At 54.9% G+C, this 21510-nt stretch overlaps 1 protein-coding gene across 1 annotated transcript in view; it reads right to left on the bottom strand.

Moving 5' to 3' along the window:
- Positions 1-1714: 1714 nt before the first annotated feature.
- Positions 1715-21510, bottom strand: part of IGFBP5 (insulin like growth factor binding protein 5) — a 32946-nt gene continuing 13150 nt past the window's right edge. The window contains exons 2-4 of the mRNA XM_084643204.1: positions 8807-9033; positions 8383-8502; positions 1715-7336 (exon numbers count right to left, since the gene is read on the bottom strand). Of these exons, the coding sequence (XP_084499330.1) occupies positions 7205-7336; positions 8383-8502; positions 8807-9033 (479 nt within the window). The 3' untranslated portion in view covers positions 1715-7204. The remainder of the gene's footprint in view (positions 7337-8382; positions 8503-8806; positions 9034-21510) is intronic.

Here is a 21510-nt window from a genome sequence, read left to right as displayed (position 1 = left end):
TTGGGACTAGTGTCCATGGGCCTTGGGACTAGTGCCCACGGGCCTGGGCGTGCGGCCGAGTTACAGCACCACACCACCACCCCCCGGTGGCAGAGATTCAGTACTGCAGCCTCCCATCCCCATCGCGGAGGGGAAACGAACAACTCGGGCTGCTGTTTCTTCTTTGCGTCTGGCCATGTCTTGTTCTTGTCTGGCCACGCGTGGCTGCTGGAAGGGCTGCATTCTGCGGCCGCCGCGGCGACGCCCTTACAGCGAGCACACAGCACGAACAGGTGGTGCGGTTTGACCCCCCCCCCACGGGCAATCCAGCCGGCGGGCCATAAATATGGTTTGCAGCCCACACCACCCCCAAAAGCTGTGTAAAGACCAGACTGTCACAGCAACCGCGTCCTTGGAAAGGCATGATTATTCCCTGCATGTGTGCAGTGTGACATAGTCTGTTTTAAATGGCACTTTCAGTAAGGACTCACCCTTTTGGATCTTTAGAATATGCTCTTGCTTGGGCGTCCTCCCTGAGCCGGGCTGCAGCTGCAAACCATGGGAGGAGGGGCTGGTCCTTTAGCCTGCACATATAGTCAGGGCATCGGGCTGGGGCTGCGGGGTGTGTGTGGGACCTCACAAAACTCTGCCTAACTCCGTGAGGCAAGGCTGTGCCTTATCTAAGCGGTCTGGCGGCAGTGCACAAGGACTTTAGTCCCTTCCGTGTGTGGCCAGACACATTGACCTTCAGTGACACTGGCCTGATCCGATGCCATGTTTTTCATCCTGTTAGGATAAGGTGTCTCTCCTCTCAGCCTCATCACTGGAGTACGTTAAAACTGGCCTGGCCCAAGCACTGGAGCAGAGTACAATCCTGCACTCCCCTCAGTTCCCTTGGACTCGTCCACAGGCCCAGAACTCCTGGGATCTAAGCCCTAACACAGACTTTGGCTAGCTCCATTAGCCACGCTGTGCCTGAGTTTCTCCTTTGGTAAACTGGGGTGTGTGATTCTGCCCGTCCTCGCCAGAGGATTTGGTCCTTGCAGTTTGTGAAGGGCTGTGGAGACATAAAGGCTCAGGGGGCCTTATCAGGATGAGCAGAGATTGTTACGAGGAGCTGCCTAAAGGCCCAACGTGGCAGAGCCATGAATGCAAAGCCCCTCCCCACCCCTCCATGATGGAAGGTCAATATTTCCTGCCTACTTTACAAATGGGGAAGGCAGGGCACAGAGCCACCAAAGGTCAAATTGGCTGCTTAAAGTTAGGCAGCGGCCGGCTTTCCACTTGGATGCCTCCCATGAGGACCCTAAGTTGGAACATTTTGGCCTGTGGGAGGCACCCAGCAAGCCGGTGGGAGAGTCAGGAATCGTGCACTGGTCACATGTGGGGTATCCAAACTAACCAGGAATCAGCCTTGTGAGAGCTTTTAGCAACGTCCAGCGGTGTCGTAGGAATTGCCAGCATGGAGCAGACTCGAGGTGCCCCGTGTCCTATCTTTGACAGAAGCCACTAACAAAAGCTTCAGAGCAAGACACAGAAAACCCTGCAACTATGGAAGGAAGGGCCTGGCCTAACCCCTTAAATAGTTAGAATGGCTAAAACTGGAAGCATGAAGCTTTATAAGCGCCTCTCATCCTTTACCATAGTGACGCTGCTTCCAAAACATTGTCGCGAGCTCTGTTCATGCTCAGCCCCCCCCTCACATGCAGACATCCACCAGGGCGTAGACCCGCGCTAACTGAATGCATAACTTTATTAAATAAATGCTTTGCCATGAGAAAAGACAAAGATCAAAGAGTAACATAAATTATAAGTTGAATAAATAGCATACAGCAATCTTCACTTTTTAATAAAACGTGAGATTTGTTTTTAAAAGTACAAAACAGAGCATTAAGCTCCTCATCCGTTGTCAGTTTTTCACAAACTGCTTTTTTTTTCTTTTTTCCCCACCAGTACGATTATGTATATTTCTTCTTTACTGGAAAAACAATAACACACACACGGAAAAAAACAAACAACAAAACAAAACAGAGCTACTGTATGTATGTAAAGCTATAAAAAGCTACCGTAAAATGTGTAGTGAGTATTGCTTAAAGATTAAAAACCAGGCAGGGATCTCGGAATCTGGGGTGTTAACGGCGGTAGTACAATGGTCGATAACTGCACTGTGGACAGGCCGCACCGAGGCCGGTGGGGCGGGGGGTGGAGCAAAAGGCAGTGCCGTGCACTGGACTAGAAGCCAAGGGGCTCATCCGGGGAGGGCTGGACTCAAGGTGAACTGTTGCTTGTTGAAATCGACACACTCCGTTCGGGAAAAAAACAACCGTGCGAGAGAAGAGAGTGGAGAAATAGTGCAAAATGCTCTTGTACTAGTGGTTTTAAAATAAGACTGCCTGCCGCAGCACAGACACGGAATAACCCCGCCGGAGAGGAGCTATTTGCTCACCACCACGCCCTGGCCTTGCTTTCAATCTGAACCCCATTAGATCCTCCTTTGCCCCCCCGCCCCGCTTGTTTCATTGCCACAGACTCAGGTGAGAAGGACACCGAGAGGTGAAATGTGCCTCAGAGATCACCGGCACCTCCCCGGGGATTAAGCCGTTACTGGAGGGAGTCTTCCCGTCTGGGTTTGCTCGATCCACCATTAAAAAAACCCAAACCACTCCCCCAAAACAAACTCCTGGCCTGGGGCAAGGTGGGAGGGTCACATAGTCCTGGTGAGCCACTTCCCGGGACATGGCTCAATCCTGCTTGGCGAATCTTAGTGCAGTTTTCAAACAGTCACGGCCCTAGGGAGTATTGACAGCCCTTCTGTGCAGCCAGGCATCCGCCTCTCTCCGGGCTCAGCCCCGGGCTCCTCCGAAGGGGACCATGGAGGGAGCAATGACGGCAGAGACCCACAGCTCTGTGTGGGCGAGGCACCTAAGGGGCTGTGTCTCCACTGGGTTCCCTTTCCCTGGGTTGGCCCACTCAGTCTCTCGTTGTCAGGCAAGGGACCCCTATGCTGATCCACAGGGGGGGAGGGGGGGAATGCACAGCCCCGCACCCCAATCACTGCGTGCTTGCTGGGGTCCCAGGAAGCAGAAGGCCTTGGGACAGCCTGAATCTGCACCAGCCGCCGTCCCCTTTCCAGGCCTTCCATGAGTGACGGCAGGCCGATGGGCGGCTTTAATGCTTCAAGGGGGGGGGGGGATCCCACTGGCAGCCGTAACACGGGGCCACGGCTGGCTGTGCCTCCCCCCTGGGCTGAGCTCACAGGCACACAGGAGATCACTTCAGCAGGGGGGGAAACTGAGGCAGAAGAGCATTAGCTTTCGGCCGGCTGTAGCACCATCAGCTAGCGCCAACCTCTAGAGCCACTCAGGCTGGGGGAAACAGGCCCACGGGGGCACAGGGTTGTTCCTCCCGGCAGAACTGCGTTGGCCACCCAGTACAAAGGGGGGGGGGCGTCATTTGGGGTTGGGGCAGCAGCCAGTGAGATGGGGGCGACGCTCAGCTCTTTAACGTGGAGAGTCAGGGCTTTTTCTAGGCTGCTGACCCAGGCCCAGCATTTGTCTAGTGCCCCCCCCTCCCCCCGGCCCTGGTGTGTACCGTGCGGGGGGATCCCACTGGAGCCACAGAGACAGTCCTTTTCTCTCCCACTCCCCCCCATAAAAACCTCTGAGAGCAGAGAAGCGAGGACTAAGTTCTCCCCCCAGTAAAAGCAATGGGAGCCGTGCTCCTGACTGCAATGGCTTGGGGCTTGACCCTGGGGTAGCCGAGAGGCAAATTTAGACTCATCTTTGCCCCATCAACTTTTCAATAAAAGGGCTCAGGGTGCAAGCTATAAGACACAGCTTGGAAGTGACCCTTCCCCCCCCAGCCAGTAGTTGCCATCCCTAGCTGAGTGCAGACACGGTGAGACCCCAGCCCGGCCCCGGGGCACATCACCTGCCCAGCCAGGCTTTCGCAGCTTTCAAGTTTCGGGGACTAAAGCAAAAGCAAAACAAATGAACAAGCAAGGGCGAAAAAGCACGAGAAGGGAAGACGATGGGTACTGGCCTAAAAGAATCAGGACTCGGGGTCACTTGGGGAGGGAGCGCGGCACAGGGACTGGCCAAGCCAGGCGGATGGGGGCACTGCCTCCCCAGGCGAGAGCTTTGCTAGCGCAGTCCGTCCCCCTTTGGGGTGTACATGGCCCCCGTGCTCTCTTCTCTGCCACCTACCCCGATCTTCAAGGCTGTGGCTCCCCTATAATGCACCCAGTGACCTCCGAAGCCAGGTGGGATCACCCCGGGTCTGTCCCCTGGGAGCGGGGAGCAGAGCCGGACCAGGATATAGCTGTGACTTTGGCAAACGTCCCCTCTTCTTTCCATTTCCGGTGGACTGACCCAGCCCACCAACGTCAAACGCCTTTGAACTGTGCGGGCTCCCCGGCCGCAGCAGCGTGTGCTCACCTCTCCCTTCAAGTAGCCCAGAGCTTCCAGGACAAGTTGGAGAGATGCCCAGGGCGGCAGGGTGGCCCATTTTTCATGGTTCACGGGGTTAGAGTGGGCGGGGGGGGGGGCAGGTCCCAATGGATGTGCTATCTGTGGACATGCATAGAATAAATGCCTCCTGTAACTCCACTGAGTACCTGGGGGTGACCCTGCGTCCCCCACACGCATTTGGCTGGCAGCCTGGAAGACGCGAGCGGGGCGAGGGAAAAGTGTCGCGAGCTTTCTGCACCTCCCTGCACCAAAGCCCGGGCTGGGTGTTTGTGTGTGGGGGGGGCGGGGTCCGTGGACCGGGGAGACATCGCATATGGCGAGGCCCAGGGACCTGCACGGCCAGCCTTGCCCTGGGAAATGGCGCCACCTGGTGATGGGAGAAGGGCATTTGGGGCAGCTTCCCCTCTCAAATCACTGCCCTTCTCCGAGCCTAGGTCTCCGCTTCCCTCTCCAGGGCCTGGTTCCCAGTTACACTGCGGCCCCTCTGCACAACGCTAGGTGCTGCGTCTCCGGCTGGCCGTGGGAGGAAGGGTGGCCAGAGCGCAAGCCAGAGCAGCCCTGAGGCTGCCCTACTGATGCTGGGGGCTGCCCAGCCCTAGACTACAAGACGCCCTCTGCCCTGAGCAGGGGCCTGGGGAACGGAGAATCAGGCTCCGTGAACACAGCACGCTCCGGTATTGGGAGGACAGCGTCATAGCACCGACAGGGGCTGCTGGCACACACAGACTCCCTACCCATCTCCCACGGGGCAAAACCCCCTGCTCCGCTCAGCAAAACCAGCGGGGCGACCACTCCCCCCCCTGGCTGCCCAAAGCCCGGCGGGGGAGGGAGGCACTGCCCAGCCCCCGCAATGCCAGACCCATGCTCCTCTGGGAAGGTCGAGGAAGAAACCCCACAAGTCCCGGTCATGCAGTAGCCGGTCTAGCTTGGGGAGATTCCTTGGTTCCCTTTGATCTGCACTAGTGTGTCGCGGGTGTCGCTCCGGCTTTCCTGAGGATCAGCCCGCAGCAGGGCCCGTCCTGGCTGGTACGGGGAAGAAACCGGCACGCTCTTCGTGTCTCTAATTAGCACGCTGCCTGGGCGTGCTTGCAACGAGCTGCGCCAGTCGGAGCCTCTGCCAGGATGCGGGTGGGGGCTAGTTCTTTCGGTGGGCGCGTCCGCGCACTCAGCGACAAAGCAATGGACAGCAACAGCTTGAGCGCCGTTAGCTGGCCAAAGCAGGGAGTCAGCCAAACGCCCCGTCCTCTTTGCTGCGGAGTCTCGTCGGAAGCGACCTTAACAAAGACCCTTGTCGTGGTGAAAGTAGGGGGGGAAAAAAACGGTCCCAAGAGTTAAAAAATACACAAGTCCAAAGGCTGCAGCGATCTGGCCACACCTGAAGATGCCGCTTGAGTTGGTCAGATCAGTGGCTTCCGTGTGTCAGTCACAACAGCCGACAAGCTGGCCAAACGGCCCTGGCCAAATTAGGGCACCGATAACACAATAAGCTCTGCCAGGCCTAAGTGTCTATGGAGCTCATTGCAGGGGGAGAGACTTGACATTTGTAATTTACCATTGCAACAGAAGAAGAGAGAGGTTTGCATTTGTGGGTGGGTGTGCGCACACCCCCCGGGCAAACGATTCTTATGATGGGCAAGGACAATATCATTCGTTTTCCCATCATGGCAGAGGGTGGTAAAGATTTTGGAGCCCGATCCCACAGCCATTTAAGCAAAGCTGTCTGTGGGACTGCACCCGTGAGTAAAGTTATACACATGCTAAATTGTTTGCAGGATTGTGTGTGTGTGTGTGTGTGGGGGGGGGTCCTTCTGCCTGAATTTGGGCGCTGATTTTCCAAACACTTGACCTAGTGCAGGATTTTAAGCATGGGAAAAGGCCCGTTAATGTCTACAGGACACAAGAGCGGCCAGACTGGGTCAGACCAAAGGTCCATCTAGCCCAATATCCTGTCTGCCGTACAGAACATAAATTGCCACACACCGATGGCCAACAACATTTAAAATAATCTCACGCGACAGGAAATCAGATTCCTGACGCTGCTCAGGGACAACAATCCCCGATGGAACTGAAAGGTGATTGGTTATCTTTTGGCTAGTTTGGGGGTTTTTTTTAAAGGAACCATAACCATTTTTTGCTGGCAGGAGCTGGCATCCCCGGCCTCGTTTCCTAACGAAATGCAATCCCATTTACAACAATGTTCTAGACGCCGATTGCCCAGAAAGCTGTGCCCTATCTCCACAGAGATATCAATCAAAGGACTTTTGGTGCCAGTGGGGGGCATTGTTAGCTCTGGCAGAGCCAAGCAAGCCACTCAAACGCAAGGGCTGAGCGGTGGACGTGTACCCCGTCGCAGGGCTTTGTCTGGTTTCGCTGGAGACCGTTTAGAAAGTTGCTGGCTAGTCTAAAAACCAAAACAAACAAAAAAAGACACCCCCCCTCCCATATCAACAAACCAAACCAAACCCACAATAGAAAAGCCCCCAAGTCGATTCCTACGTTGGCGCTGGCTGCGTCCCTGCATGGGGAGTCGAGAGCAGTTTGGGGGCATCTTGGGGGGGGGTCTGTACTGGGAAGGCGGCGCCGGTTTGACTTCTGCTTCCCTCTTCTCCTTTAGTCGCCGTCGCCGAGCAGGCGAGGACGGGCTGCAGATTCCGAGGTCCTCAGTTTCTTCCGTTTTTCGAAATGAGATGAAAGGGTTCGGAGTCCCGGGGCGTGGGGAGGCGTGGGGGCGGGGGGCAGGGGACGGGGCAGGCCCTTCACTCGGTGACGCCGCTGTCGAAGCTGTGACATTGCAGGTCGCCGGCCACGTAATTGGTCCCCGGCAGCTTCAGTCCGTACTTGTCCACACACCAGCATAGCCCGCGCTTCCGCCCCCGGGACGGCTTGCACTGGGGAAGCGAGGAGAGACGCAAAGGGAGCTCAGCGGCGGGCGCGTCACGGGGAAGTAACGGTGCCTGGAGCAGAGCCCAGGTCGCAGTGCCGCGTGGCTCCGAGCCGGGGACGAGACGCGGCCGCCAGGTCTAATGGGGCGCAACCTGGCACCAGCCCTCGACCTCGCCAAAGGCTAGCCCCAGGGCTCAGGTGCTGTGCAGGACTCAGGAGAGAACCGGGCTCAGTTCCTGGCTCCGTGCGACCTTGGGCAAGTCAGCTCAACCTTCTGGGCCTCAGTTCCCACTCTGTGAAATGGGGTCAGTAATCCTCCCTTTCTCCCACCCTATGCCCGGCTTCTCCAGGTGGACCATGAGCTCTGTCTCTTGCTCCCGGTGTGCAGCATGCCTAGCACAGTGGACCCCAGGCCCCCGATTCCCAAGGCCAGGGCCTCCGGGTGCTTCTGCTCATAAATGATTCAGGGAAGATGCAGCTTCCTGCTAGCTGCTGCATGGGGTGCCTCATGCCACTTGACTTGGTCGACCCCCCAGGAGGGTGGGTAATAAGACTGCCCGCCACTAAGACGACCAGAGGAACCCTGCAGGGCATGTCTAGGGCAGAGCACTGTGGGAGAGAACCGGCGAACCGACGGCACGGTTTGCGCACACGACTGGTGAGCCCTGGAACCCACGCCCTGACTCGTGCCACTTCTGGTCGCAGTTTTACATCTCAGCTGAAAGAGGGCAGCCCCAGTGGCCTGACAGCAGTGTTGCCTAGCGGCTACCGGGGCTCTAGGTCAGTTTCTGTTCCTGGCTCTGTCGGTGAGCGTGGGCAGGTCGCGTCAATGCTCTACCCTCGTTTTACAGATGGGGAAACCGAGGCGCGATGCTTGGTGAAGCGCTTTGAGAGTTAAGGACGGGAAGTGCTGTGTAAGAGCTAGGGGTCATCATTAACGTCCCCTTGCACCATATTGGTTCAACACAGAGCTACGGGGGAGAGCGGCCCTGACAGAATCAGACCCTTGCCGTGGGGAGGGGCCATGCTGGTTTCCCGTGGGGGAGCTCACCTGTTTCCTCTTGTAGAATCCCTTCCGGTCGCAGTTGGGAAGGTGAACGGCTCGGGGAGTCATTCGTTCGCTGGTTTTGATCTCCTGCAGCGAAGCCTCCATCTGCCTGCGGCAAGGGCCCTGCCAGAGGAGCGAGAGGATCAGCGAGAGGCGCCGCGAGGAGGTGGTGCCCAGCAAGCCCTGGCCCCATCACCAACCGAGAGCCGGGAATCCCACACGCCCCACAAGTCAGTGACCCGCTGGGCTCCTGGAAGGGATGGATTTCCCCAGCGCGGGGCCAGGAGAGAGCAGGGCAAAGCCTCATCTCCTGCGTGGCAATATGGCCCCCCCGGGCAACCATGCCCATTTCTCTCAGCACCTGCTGCTGGGGGCACTAGGGGGCAGGCCGGAGAAAAGGGGCAGGCGAGGGGAACCCAGCACTCACCAGCTCAAACTCCTGCCTCAGCTCGGGGACGGCGACCCGGGGATGCGCCGTGTTCTCCGCCCCGCCGACGAACTTGGACAAGGTCAGCTTCTTCCTGCGATCCTTCTTCAGGGCCTCGGCCTTGAGCTCGGAGAGGCGTCCATGCTTGGGCCGGTACACCTTGGGCGAGTAGGTCTCCTCCGCCATCTCCGAGGTGGTCGGCTCCTCGTGCTCGCGGGATTCCCGCTCTGGAGGAGGAAGGGACAAAGCAGAGTGACTTCTCCGTGAGCAACCCGTGTAACCTGCGGGGCCAGCCCTATGTACGCCTCTTTCTGACTGCCTGGCACCTCTCCAGCAGGCATGGAGGGAGGGAGGGAGGGCTGAATAACCTAATGAGAGCCATGCCAAGCATCGCAGTGCCTTGGGCACCATCTCCCCATAAAGGAGAGACCTTTCCTTCCAGTGCCATTCCCCACGAGGGCACCCCTCTGCGACTCTCACAAGACTAAGTCTCACTGGGCCAAGGAGTGGCCCCCACAGACACAGACCACTGTGTATCGTTACATCGAGCCAAGAGAGGCGCAGGTATGTTACTGAATGCGCACACTTGGTCACACACACGCCCAGATCGACGCTGGGACGCGCACAAGACCGGGTGTCTGTAGGGCAACGCCATGCCACGAACGGTTTCTGCACAGCACCTCAATCGGCTCAGGCTGGGTGGAAAAACCGTCGTCTCTTTGGGGTGTGGGGCTCAGAGGGCCAATCCCACTGCGGAGGAGATGGCGGTGGGGTGGCCTGCTTCTCTCCTGCTGGTTTTCATTTGCCCCCAGGGCAAAATCACCTCAGGGTTTGGCAGGCTTAGCTTGAGAGAGACCATGTCCCTGCAGGTCATGTCTGGGGGCAGCTGGCAGGGATATACAGGGCTCAGGAGGGGAATAGCAGGAGATGCTTTGCATCAGGATTTGGGAGCTTTGGCAGAGCTGCAAGGTTCCTTTTCGGTAGCTGAACGCAGGGTCCACATTAAAACCTCGTGTGTCACATTGCTGTGTCTCATTGCAAGAATGGGTGTCCCAGTCCACCAGGAGGGGAATGCATGTTTGTGGTGGCTAAGTCATCCCTGTACAGTATGTATCTAGTCTCTGCAGTGCTGGGGGGATCCTTCTGGATGAGTTATTATTGGTATGATCAGCCTCAAGCTCTGTGTGTGTGTCTGTGCCTAAGTCATCTGCTGTTTCATCCATTGTAGTTACCCCCATATATGCTGGGAGACCTTTTGAACACTTTGCTCCCAGCCAATATGATTTTAACAGCTGGGATGTCAGCAGGGCTCCTGAGTGCTTATATATAGGAGTGAGCCGGTGACAGCCTATACTTAGCTGACTTGTGACCTTTAATACAGCCACTGGCGTGAAAGAGGGTTATTTTCGGTTCTAGATGTGAATATAGCTCTCCCCTCCAGAGACAGTGGAGCCCTGGGTCATATTCCTACCAGGCCTCTTCTATTGTAGGGGCCCCCTCTGGCAGAAGCAACAGAAAGAGATGGCAAATGCACAACACTGGGGAGGAGGAGAACAGGGGGAAGAGTGGAACGGAATCAGGAATACAAATACATCCACCTACTTATCCCCCCCCACGCCATCATGAGAGCACCTGATTCGAATTTGGTCACAATGAACCCAACATGTGCAAAGGATGATCCTCGGGCAAGGAATAAGCCTGCAGATGATCTTGGGGGAGATGGGACACCAGCCCCACAGAAGACGATTCTGTGACAAGCAGAGACATCCATCAATGTAAAGAAAATTATTTTCTGACCTAGCCCAGGTGTAGGCTAGGAAAAGGCCAACAAGGGATTTTCACCAGGACCTAATGCAGCCATCTCTGGGGTGGAACATTGTGTTTAACAGCACAGGGGAACACTGCAACAGCATGTAGGATAGGAGGGGAAATTTTACAGGAGGCAGAATGTAATGGAAGTTGTTATATTATCTTTTAGAGTGTCATTCACAGGCCCCCAGGAATGTGTCAAGCCAGACAGCTAAATAACAGTCCTGCAATCACTGCCCCTGGGTACTTGCACTTACAGAAAGAAAGCATTTCACCTGTGGATCAGCAGGTGGCAGCACATGCCTTTAGTTCCCACTTAACACCAGGCAAAACACTGCAAAATCATCACAGGGGGTTTCATAAGGGCGGGAGGGTCTCAGAATTGGTGTGCTGGAGGGTGGAAGCTCAGGCCCTGTGGTCCCTACAGCTGTCAGTCCAGCCCCCCGCACCCAACCCCAATTCACAATTTCAATCAACGCCAAGTCGAACTTTTCCTCTCCCAGCCCTGAGAAAACCCAAATACACTACTTGCCAAAGTCAAGTGTCCCAGCCTAGCAGCTACTCACGTGTATTATCCAAAGCCATGCAGTGAACCTGATCACTGCTGAACAAATCCTACTACAGCCTCTCAGGATCTTACTCAAACCCACTGGGTTCAACAGAGCCTGATGTACCTCACATCCTCACAACCTTTAAAGTATTTATTCTCACAACACCCGGGAGGCAGGACAGTGCTGTTACGCCCATTGTACAGATGGCGGAACTGAGGCACAGAAATCTACCCATGCTCAGACAGGAAGTCTCTGGCAGAACAGGGGATTGATGCAAAGTCTTCCAAGTCCCAGATTTGCACCCTAACCACTGAGCCATTCTCCCTTTCTCTCATCTCATGAGGACCCAGGCTTATCTGTGCACTCGGGTTTTCTCAGGTGCTGATGATGTGTGTTTTAGGGCTTTCTTTGTTTGCTGGAGGAAACAAATGTATTCATTAAATAAAACAGGAAAAGATCAGGCCTGGAAGAATGAACCAGTTGGGAATCAGGAGCCGGTCAGTCGCACGGTGTGTGTCTTGTCAGTTACAATGACCAGCCAGCAGCCACCAGTCACTATGCAAGGCGTTGGTGTTTGGAAGTGGCGCGGTTTTACCCTGAAATCTTCTCATTCACCAGATCGTTGAACTGAATCCCCTATTCTGCCAAGCTGTATTAACCAAACCTACACCCTGGGCATAAATGAGTGATGCCCCTTTTATATAAAGTGAACCCCTCGCCAGGCCAACTGAAAAGCCGGGCAGAAAAGCAGCATGTACCCCAGCATAACTCTCCCGTCTTCAACCTCACGCCACCCCCACTGACTGCATTAGGCGCTGGATCGGGCCCATAGACCACAGAACATCAGCCTTGGAAGGCAGGTAAGAAGCGAGGCGGTACAATGCCAGATCCACTTGGTGCAGCATCCTATCTCCGGCAGTGCCCAAGCCCTGATACTCCAGAGGACAGAAGGAAACCCCCACAATGCCCCTGGCTGAAGAGCATTATTGCCGTCACTGTTCTTGCTCTTCCAGCATCGTCAGCTTTAAAAACTTGGTTTGGACACTGGGCCCAGGCACTGGTGCTCAGCTCCTGCTGGAATAATGAGAGAGTGCCAAGATCCCATGCCCACTGAATCCTCAGCTCTAACAGTAAGGGGACAAGCTCTACGGGCGGAAGAGCCAGCTGAGCACTAACATCTCTCTCCTGGTCTGCGGCTGGTTTTAGAATGAATAGTTTAGATTGAATTTTTCCTTTAAAAACATATAACCCTAATAAATAACCCTACAATAACAAACCAGGATGTGCAGCCCACTGCTCTTGTGTAACCCTACAATAACAAACAAGGGTATGCAGCCTGGCATTCCTGTGCGACCCTGCAATAGCAAACGAGAGCATGCAGCCTGGCATTCCTGTGCAACCCTACAATAACAAACCAGGATGTGCAGCCCAGCACGCAGGCCAGCCTCCCCTATTGTCTGTACAGTGTCGGCTACAGAGATTATCATGAACTGGAAGCCTGGGTCCTGGATCTTCTCAAACTCTGCTGTGTGTATTTTGTTTTTTGGGGGTCTGCTGGGCACTCAAGAAAATGGCCTGGTCCAGCTTGAATGCAGCAGTTCCTCTTTTCTGAAGGGGCCACCAGCGGCACAGGTATGGCCAGGGAGAAGGCATATAATAAGGATGCAAACAGAGCTCTTTGTTCCCGCTTGCTGTCATTTGTAATTTTGCAAACCTGGAATTTATCTGCGAGCCAGAATCATGAGTAGCGAGTGGATGGCCCAGTTCCGATCCCTTTCGGGAGGTAGGAGAGACAGAAAATGTGTGAGCAGACGCCCTGTAAAGTGAATGGATTCGAGGGGTGCGTGGCTAGGGGGCTGGTATTTCCCAAACTGATTTACACCTGTCTAGCTCCTGCTACCCCTAGAGTTGTTATTCCGTATTCGCCAGAGCATTATCTTGCTCCGATCAACACCCTGGCGTGTCTTCTGATCTCCACTGCACCCGAAGCTGGGTCTGAAGTGGTCACAGTGACGACAGCCTACTCCTCCATCGGCCTCGCCTTCCTATCCCCGCATCTTCCCACCATGTGAAATGAGGGATCAGGGGAAAACCGGACATGGTTTAGTTTGTGCAAAACCACAGCCCAGCTGACGAAGCTTTTACAAAAGACACCAGGTCTCACTTTAGCTGAGTCCTTGTCTGCCAGAGGGAGAGGGAGGGGGCTGGATGGGGAGAGCTGGTTGTGTTTTCAATCCACTGATCCACCTCTCAGGGCCTACGGCAGGGGGCTCCCCAGCTCCAGAAATCCAACCATGGTTCCCTTGCTCCTGCTTTCCTAGAGTTACTCATGAGGCTGGCGTCCCAGTTGGGAAGGGAGGGCCAAGCGGTGCCCAGGGCTGGGGGAGGGTGGCAAGGATAGCTGCCAGACCCCGCTCTCCTCTCCTCCCCAAACAGCAGCTCAGTGGGATCCTGCCAGGGATCATGTATTCCTTGGCTGGAACATTAGGGAGCAACTTGTATCCGGCGGCGTGCACACTCCCGGCCCAGGCCGCGTCACCGATACAGCCTCTCGCTGTCACCCAATCCCCCTCCTCGCTCTGGCCGAGAGAACCTGAGCCGGGCTTTGCAATCGGGTAAGACGCCCACGTCAGCGACACATTAACGCCTGCCGAAAGCCTCCGCCCCCCAAACCTGCTCCGTTAACCCCCAGACAGGCCAAGTCGGGGCTGCTGGGGCTGAACAAGACCCAGGGGGTTTGCAGAATACAGATGGGGACGGGGGGGAACCTCCCGGGTCAGCGTCTGCAGCTGGGCATGCAGGGCCCTAGTGGCTCAGGAAGGAGACTGAAGTTTGCCTCCTACTCCATCAGGATCCGCCCCACTCGCAGTGCAGCAGCCCGGGCAAACCTCTAAGCAGTTACAGTTGGATTGCCTTTCGCAGAAGCAGGAACCGCTAACCCTTTCCACCGTTTTACCCTTCGAGAGAGCCGTCGGGACCCAGGGGAGGAAGTCGCTGCTGGGGGCAAGGACTGGCCTCTTCGCTCCTCGTTGGGGCTCCTTGAGAGGTTGCCAGTGCAGGGTGGCAGCTTAATTATTCACAAACATTGTGGACTACTGCGGAGAGAGCCAACTCTTCTGAAATGTGGGCGGAGCTTGGGATGGTGGGTGGAGTTTGAGCAGGGCATCACCTACTATGCCCCATCTCCACTGGGCCCCTAATGCACTCAGTGGGCCCCAGTCTTAGTTACTCCTTGGGGCAGGAAAGGTGGGGGGCAAAAGTTGCTTTAAGCAACCTTTGTGCAGCTTGAATTCTGGGGCTGTGTGGTGACTGACACAAGTTAGAACAGCCTCAGGGCTGCTCTAAACTGTGCTCTGCTTCCCTTAATCTCCCATGGGCCCTGGTAAGCAGAGAATAACCATGCGCCAGCCGTAAGCCAGCCTGCCTCCTATGCAGCGGGCTGAGAGCAGGACCAGTTTAACAACAGTAATAATCCCTAGCTCTCCTATAGTGCTTTGCATCAGTAGGTCTCAAAGCACTTTACAAAGGAGGTCAGCATCATTGTCCCCATTTTCCAGATGGGGAAACTGAGGCATGGGACGGGAAGTGACTTGCCTAAAATCACCGAGTAGGGCCGGAGGCAGTGCTGGGAATAGAACATGGTGTTGGGTGGGATCTCTTCATAAGGGAGTTTCTCGGGGGGGCCTTTCCCCCCCTCCACACGACCAATGTAAAGGAGCCTTGGAGTAGCTAAGAATCAAACCCAGTTTCTGGGGAGAAACAAATCATGCAAGTGAAAGTTACAGCAACCCTAACAAGATCTGCTGCCCTCTAGCACCTACCACTACACATGCATCTTCCTAAGCACAGGGCAAAGCTCTCTTTTCATTGCTTCTGGGCAACTACAGCGATGCTGATTTTTGGGATGTGCATCAGGCCCCTACTGGAGTGTACTAGCTTCTGATGGTCTCCCTGCACTGGCCATCGTGAGTTTATTCCTGATCACGAGGCAGTTCTTTAACTTCTCTGACGGTCTCTTGCTTTCTGCTGGCTGGAGGCCAGGAAATAGGGGCTATAACATGCGACTGCATTGTTGTCGAGCCATAGAAACTCACTGTTTATGGTGTTTTGGAAAACTCAACAAGCCCTTTGCACCTAAAAAGTTGGATAAGACACAGTTCAGCTTGCGTAAACAGTAACACGTGCAATCCTCTAGTAAGTACTAACTAATAAGAATAAGGAATCCTTTGAGCTTCTCAGGTGAAAGGTGCTGGAGGAGGACAGACTGGTTTACTTGATTCAGCCTCCCAACCAGCTGGTCAGGCAGGGAAAAAGGTAAGGATCACGTTACCCAGCACTGAAAGGCAGCCACCTCTGGCGTGGAATGTGGCAGCTGTTTACCAGCACACAGCAATCAGACATTACATTTTAGGGCTGGCAATGAAGTAGACTCATGTATCAAGCTGAAACCGATGTAGGAATTTTAAGGCAGGAACACGGTTTATTGTAACTGCATTGGTCCAGGACTGACTCAAAGGGATGAGCGCCACCTACTGGTTTCCAGCACCATTCCCTGCCGCCCCTTCAAAGCGTCTAAGCGTTCCCAGCTCGTGGGACGGGACCCTTGCTCGAGACAGCGAGGCTACAGTACCGGCAGTGGCAGGAGCTGCCCAGCTGGGACCGATTCCCCAGAACTGCCGGAGGCAGTGCTCACAAAACCACAATGTTTTCCAGGCTCTGTCGTGTTTTGCGACCCTTCTCATGGGGGACAAAATAGAGGCACTGGCTATGCCGGGCTCACAGTTCATGTCACCCTGGAATCATGGAATAAAGAGGCAGGGGAGCTGGGATTTTTCTACACACAATAGGGGACCGGGAGGGAGGCCCCTCAAGCACGTGGGGTCTGATCCTGAGTGCTGTGACCCACCCCCCGCGCCAGTGAATTCAGTGGGGCTGGAGGGTGGGCAGCACCCAGCTGGACTGGGCTAGCGACCAAAGCGGAGGCTTTGATTCTGCAGTGCCTCCAGACCCAGGACCGTTTCCCCCAGATCCGCCTAGGGCCAGCTCCTTCTTGCACTCCACCTGCTGGGCCCACCAGGGTGGCCCGTGCAATTGGGGCGTGTGTCTGGGCTGTTTGGTGCTGACCCGGCGAGGCACTGAGCGCACCCGGGACTCAGTCAGAGTGAAGGGAGCTCAGCAGCGTGCAGGATCGTCCCCTTACTCTGCAAGCACCTGGGGGCAGGGATCCCGTCCTGTGCCCAGCACCCAGGATCGACGTACGCCTTACGGCGGCATGTAAACAATTTCCTGTCATTATACACGGGCCAAACCTGGCCTTGAACCCAAACCCCTTCAGATTCCAGCCCTCCTGGGCTCCTCTGTACTAGTAACTCCCAAGCGCAGGGCAGCTGCACAGTCTCCCCTCAGGCAGCCCCACGGTGGCCTCCCGCTCCCCCCTGCTGGCCTGTGTTTGAGGTGCGCACTCTTCCACGGAGCACAGCCCAGACAGGAGATAGACTAACTGCCGAGACCGGGTTTGCTTCGATCCTGCCCTGACTTCAGCCCTCCTGTCTCCCCCACTAACAATGACTATTGGCTGTGTCTCATCCAGTGTATTGGGACCTCTGCTGACCCTTCCCTGGGGGAGGAGGGGCTCCCACCCTCCTCTGTATTTACTACTTTTGTGGGTCCTGCTTGGCCGGGTACATGGCTTAGCTGCAGTGGATGGTGGTAAACAGCCCTGCCCATTCACCCCCACCCAGAGCAATGCAGCTGTGACTTTAATAGCTACCTGTCACAGCTGACAAACTTTCTGTCGCTTCCAACCCAGGCCGGATTTGAACCCATGCTCATGATTGGCAGGGGGGGGGGGGGGAGGGGGAGAGGAAGGCTCTGCAGCCCATCACCACATCCCTGAGCCATTTGGTCTAACCCAGCTGCAGGAACTGACCCTGTGTTTGAGGTACAGGGGCACGGGGCCCTATCTCAGTATAACACTGACAGACTCCGGTCGGCGGCAGGCGGGATCAAACCTGGGACCTCTGGAGCTAAACGCATGGACCTCTACTACATGAGCTAAAAGCCACATGGCCCTTAGCAGAGGCTGTAGCAGACTCATTAATCTCTAAGTGGTCTCGGTGCCCCCAGAGGGGACAGAACACCACACCCAGGAGGCGTGCGGGTTACATATTGATCCAACCGCCTGGCAGGGTTTTCCCTTTTGCTGTGAAAGCGAAGGGCGTGAGGGACTGCACAGAGCCTGCTGGAATCTGGTTCGAGAGAGGGAACTTTTACACCCAGATAATAACGCCTCAACAATAACGGGCTGCTTAGGAAAACCCTGGCAGGAGGGACAGGCCCTCTAATGCCAGCAGTTGTGTGAACAAATGACCCCGTTCATCAGGGAGCTGCAGGAGAGAGGCAGGCAGGTGGCAGACAGGGAGGCTGGTCAGCATGAGGCCTCGCGCCTTAGGGTTCCCGCTCAGATCCAACGCCCCGATGAGGTCAGCTGGTGATCTCAGTTCCCCAGCACCCCCCCACAGATCTCCAGCCAGGCACACTGAGCTCAGCTTCAGCATCCTTTGGCACAAGCAGGCGTGGAAGCGGCCAGGGCCTGAGCTCAAGCCAGCTTTCAGGGACCTCGTCCTTCTAAGCAAGAGTGATGGCTCGAGTCGGACGTGATCAGCTGCCACGCGCTTTGGGCTTGGTAAAAGTTAGTGGCAGAGTTCTGGGCTGTAGGGGGCACTTGGGGGGACTGCCAAGGGTCGGGGCAGGATCCGCCGCACTGCGTGTAGAGCACATGGGTGATGTTCGTTTGCAGATGAGACTAAATTGGGAGGAGTCGCACGCAGCGATGCAGACAGAATCCCCCCCAAAAGGGGTGTGTGGGGGGGAACGGATTAGAAACGGGCAGATTCAGCTGGAACTACTGACGCAAAGCCACCTAGGGAATACAGTCTGAAACATAAGTCCCTGCTGGGAGGGAGCAAGCTGAGAAACAGTGATGCTGAATGGGGCCCAGGGTGCGAGCGGTGCACACATCCGATGCAAGTTTGCAACGTGACATGTGGCTGCAGAAAAGGCTAATTCAATTTTAGGCTGCGCATCCTGGAGCAGGAAGACGACGGTCCCTTCCCCCGGCGATGTTTTGCTTTGTTTGGCGCATCCCCTTAAGAGAAGGATATCGCTCAACAGGGCGATGCTCAGAGAAGAGCAGCAAAAGTGGTCAGGGGACTGGAAGGACTGAACTATTGGACTGATTTAGTTGGGGATTGGTCCTGCTTTGAGCAGGGGGTTGGACTAGGTGACCTCTCGAGGTCCCTTCCAACCCTGATATTCTATGACTCATTGAACTATGGGCCAACGTTTTGCCTACTTTAGCCAAGCGGTGAATCAACAGTACACACCGTAGCAGCCTACAAATATCCACAGCGTAAACAGCTGAAGGATGATTTCAGGTGGCTCTCGGGGGTCTAACTAGGTGTGATGAAGAGGTAATATTTAGGCTAGATATCACAGATACTTCTCGGACAGTGTGATGTGTGACCTCGTCTCCCAAGTCATCATTTCGGACTATTAGAACTAGACTAGAGTCACGCACTGGAGCAGGTACTGTAGGGAATGACCCTGCGATGGTTTGGAGAAAGGCTGGAGGATCTACTAGCTCTTCTCCATCTCTCAGTCCGATGAGCCCACAAGCTGAGAATTGGGCACCAACATTCTAGCACACTGCACCCAGTTGGGGAAAACCAGGCTGAGCCATCTGTCAAGTCTAGCTGGATGAAGCGGTGACTCAAAAGGCTTCCCCTTCCCCTTCCCGAGGAGCTATTTGGGCCAGTGGCGCACTGGGGCCTTCTCACCGGATCCGCGTCTCCTCTGCACCAACATGCAGGAGAAGACTCTGCTGAGTCAGCTGCTGCTTGCCTGTAGGGAGTGACTATTTGGGACAAGGAACAGGAAGGTGTTTTACACCACCTGGGCAGTTCTAAAACAAGTGGCACTGATTTGAAATGCAGGCCTGGGAGTGCGTTAACCCAATGACCTTGTTGCACCTGGTCTGAGCTGGAGAAGAAAAAAGCTTAGTTTAGTGCCTGGGAAAAGCGCACCCAGGGGAACGACTTCAGGCCTGCACTTGTGCAGGCTGAAAAATGCAGGTCTAAATGATCGGTGTGGGCAGAGGGTCAGATCGCTAGCTTAGCATGATCTGTCTGTGATGCTGAAGTGTTTCCGTCACCGGGAGAGGTAAAACAGTCCCTGCAATATACTTTTGCTATAGGAGGCATAGGGATGCAGTGGTAGAGAGTGCTGTAATTCCCTTTATTTAATCACACAACTACTTAAACTGCCTGTAATAACTTAGAAGTCCCACAAATGCTTATGCAGGTGAAAAATCCGTGCACTTACTCAAACAGTCCCACTGACTTCATGAGTAAGTGTTTGCAGTATTGGCCACCGAATGCTCCTAAAACTGTCACAGGTGCTAGTCCTCAGTGAGGCCAACAAAATAAAAACCCATGTGGCGTCCCTAGTGCAAGCCATTTTTGAGCTAGGGTGAGCCACAAATATCAAACAAATAAAACAATTAGGAAACTTTCCAAGGAATGAAAACTCCGAGGGCAAGAATTCCCTCTGCTGTAATGTGATGAAGGTCCATTGACTTCAGTCACACTGTGCGGATTTACACTGGCTGAGGATCTGGCCTCTAATGCAAATAATCCTCTCTCTGAATTGCCTTGGTTCATTCGCATGGGTTTCTAAAAGCAATTTGACTCAGGCACCAGACCACACAAGGGAACGGCAGGTGGGTTGGATTGGATTTGGTGAGGCTACAGTGGGCTGTGGGGGGAGGAGCTGTTTCAAAATCAGGCTTACAATGGGAAGCTGCAGTAGCTTCAGTCTTGATGATGGAGAGATTAGCATTTCTCCAGATGGTGGGGATTTCTCCATGACCTCTGGAACTACAGAAGATGCAGAGGGATGAACAAAGGGAGAATAGAGAGGCAGCTCAATTCAATATTGTCAGGACCCGTATTTTTGTTGCCATGATCAGAGGTTACAATGGTTAAAACTCTCTGCACCCCCTTCCACCAGACATAGACCACAGGTGGAGAAAGTAACAAGTCCTTCCCTTACCCATCCCCCAAGGAATTCCAAGCAGCAAGGAGGGAGATGGGGAAAGAGAGAGAAACACCCTTCTAGAAAATGATTTGTAAACAGCCCCATGAATTGCTTGGTGGTAACGGGGCGCCAGAAGGCCGGAATCAGAGGTGCCAACATCTCGTCACGGCCGTGTTTACTGGTAACAAAAAAGTTGCAAAACTTTATGTGACAAATGGGAACATGAGACTCTCTTCCCTGAGGATGTCCTGGCACTCCAGGCCCTGAGCTGCCAGAGGTCTGGGCCCAGGAGACAACCCCAAAGTGGAAATGAGCTCCCCTAAGAAATCTCAGCTGCATTGCTATGAAGGAGGTACGGCAGGTTGGAACAGGACCCTAACGAATATCACACAGCAAGGGTCAGAAATCATTCCTCAGGCCCTGGTGTCAGATGACTCAACAGGAGAGGCACAGGGAGGAGCTGTCAATTTGGGACAGTTAGTAACTTTGCTCTCTCTGGCTAGCAGGAGCCTTCCCTAAAGCTCAGCTGGAACCCGGCTCAGTTTGCTGCAGCCTGCAAAAAACGTGCATGTATGTTCTGCCGAAATGACAGCACTGTTAGAACATAAATCAGAGTTAACTAAACAAAACCTAGCCAGGCCTGACGGAGCATAACAAGGACAGGCCTGGAAGCTAAGGGGAAAATACAATGGTATTTTCTGGTAAAGGTCTGGTAAATACAATAGTATTCAGGAGTGAGGAGATTCCAGGGGTGAGATTAGAGTAATTTTGGCTATTGTTGTAGAATAGGGGAGTGTTTTTGCTTCAGGGCAATGTTCAGATAAAGGGGAGATCTTTCTTATTTTCCAAGTGGTTAGAGCAGGGGACTCTAGAGGAGGGGATCTGCCCCATTACAGATGCCAAGCTCCCTTTTAAAGACAGCAGCATGAGAGGTAGCCACAAAACTCTGGAACAGTGGTTCTCAAATGGTTTTAATGGGGTCACCAGGGCTGGCGTTAGACTTGCCGGGGGCCGGGGCTGAAGCCCCAGCCCTGGGCAGCAGGACTCAGGCTTCGGCTTCAGTTCTGGGCGATGGGGCTCAGATTGCAGCCCCCTCCCCCCCCCGGGGCTGAAGCCCTGGGGCTTTGACTTTGGGTCCCCCGACTGGGGGTGGCAGGGCTCGAACGGGTTCAGGCTTCGGTCCCCGCATCCTGAGGGCGCGTAGAAATTTTTGTTGTTGGAAGGGGGTCGTGGAGCAGTGAAGTTTGA

Source organism: Lepidochelys olivacea (assembly GCF_965140295.1).
Source record: "Lepidochelys olivacea isolate rLepOli2 genome assembly, chromosome: 11".
NCBI classification, from domain to species: Eukaryota; Metazoa; Chordata; order Testudines; family Cheloniidae; genus Lepidochelys; species Lepidochelys olivacea.
Note: the sequence above shows the minus strand (reverse complement) of the source record. Positions and strands in the feature narration are given on the sequence as shown.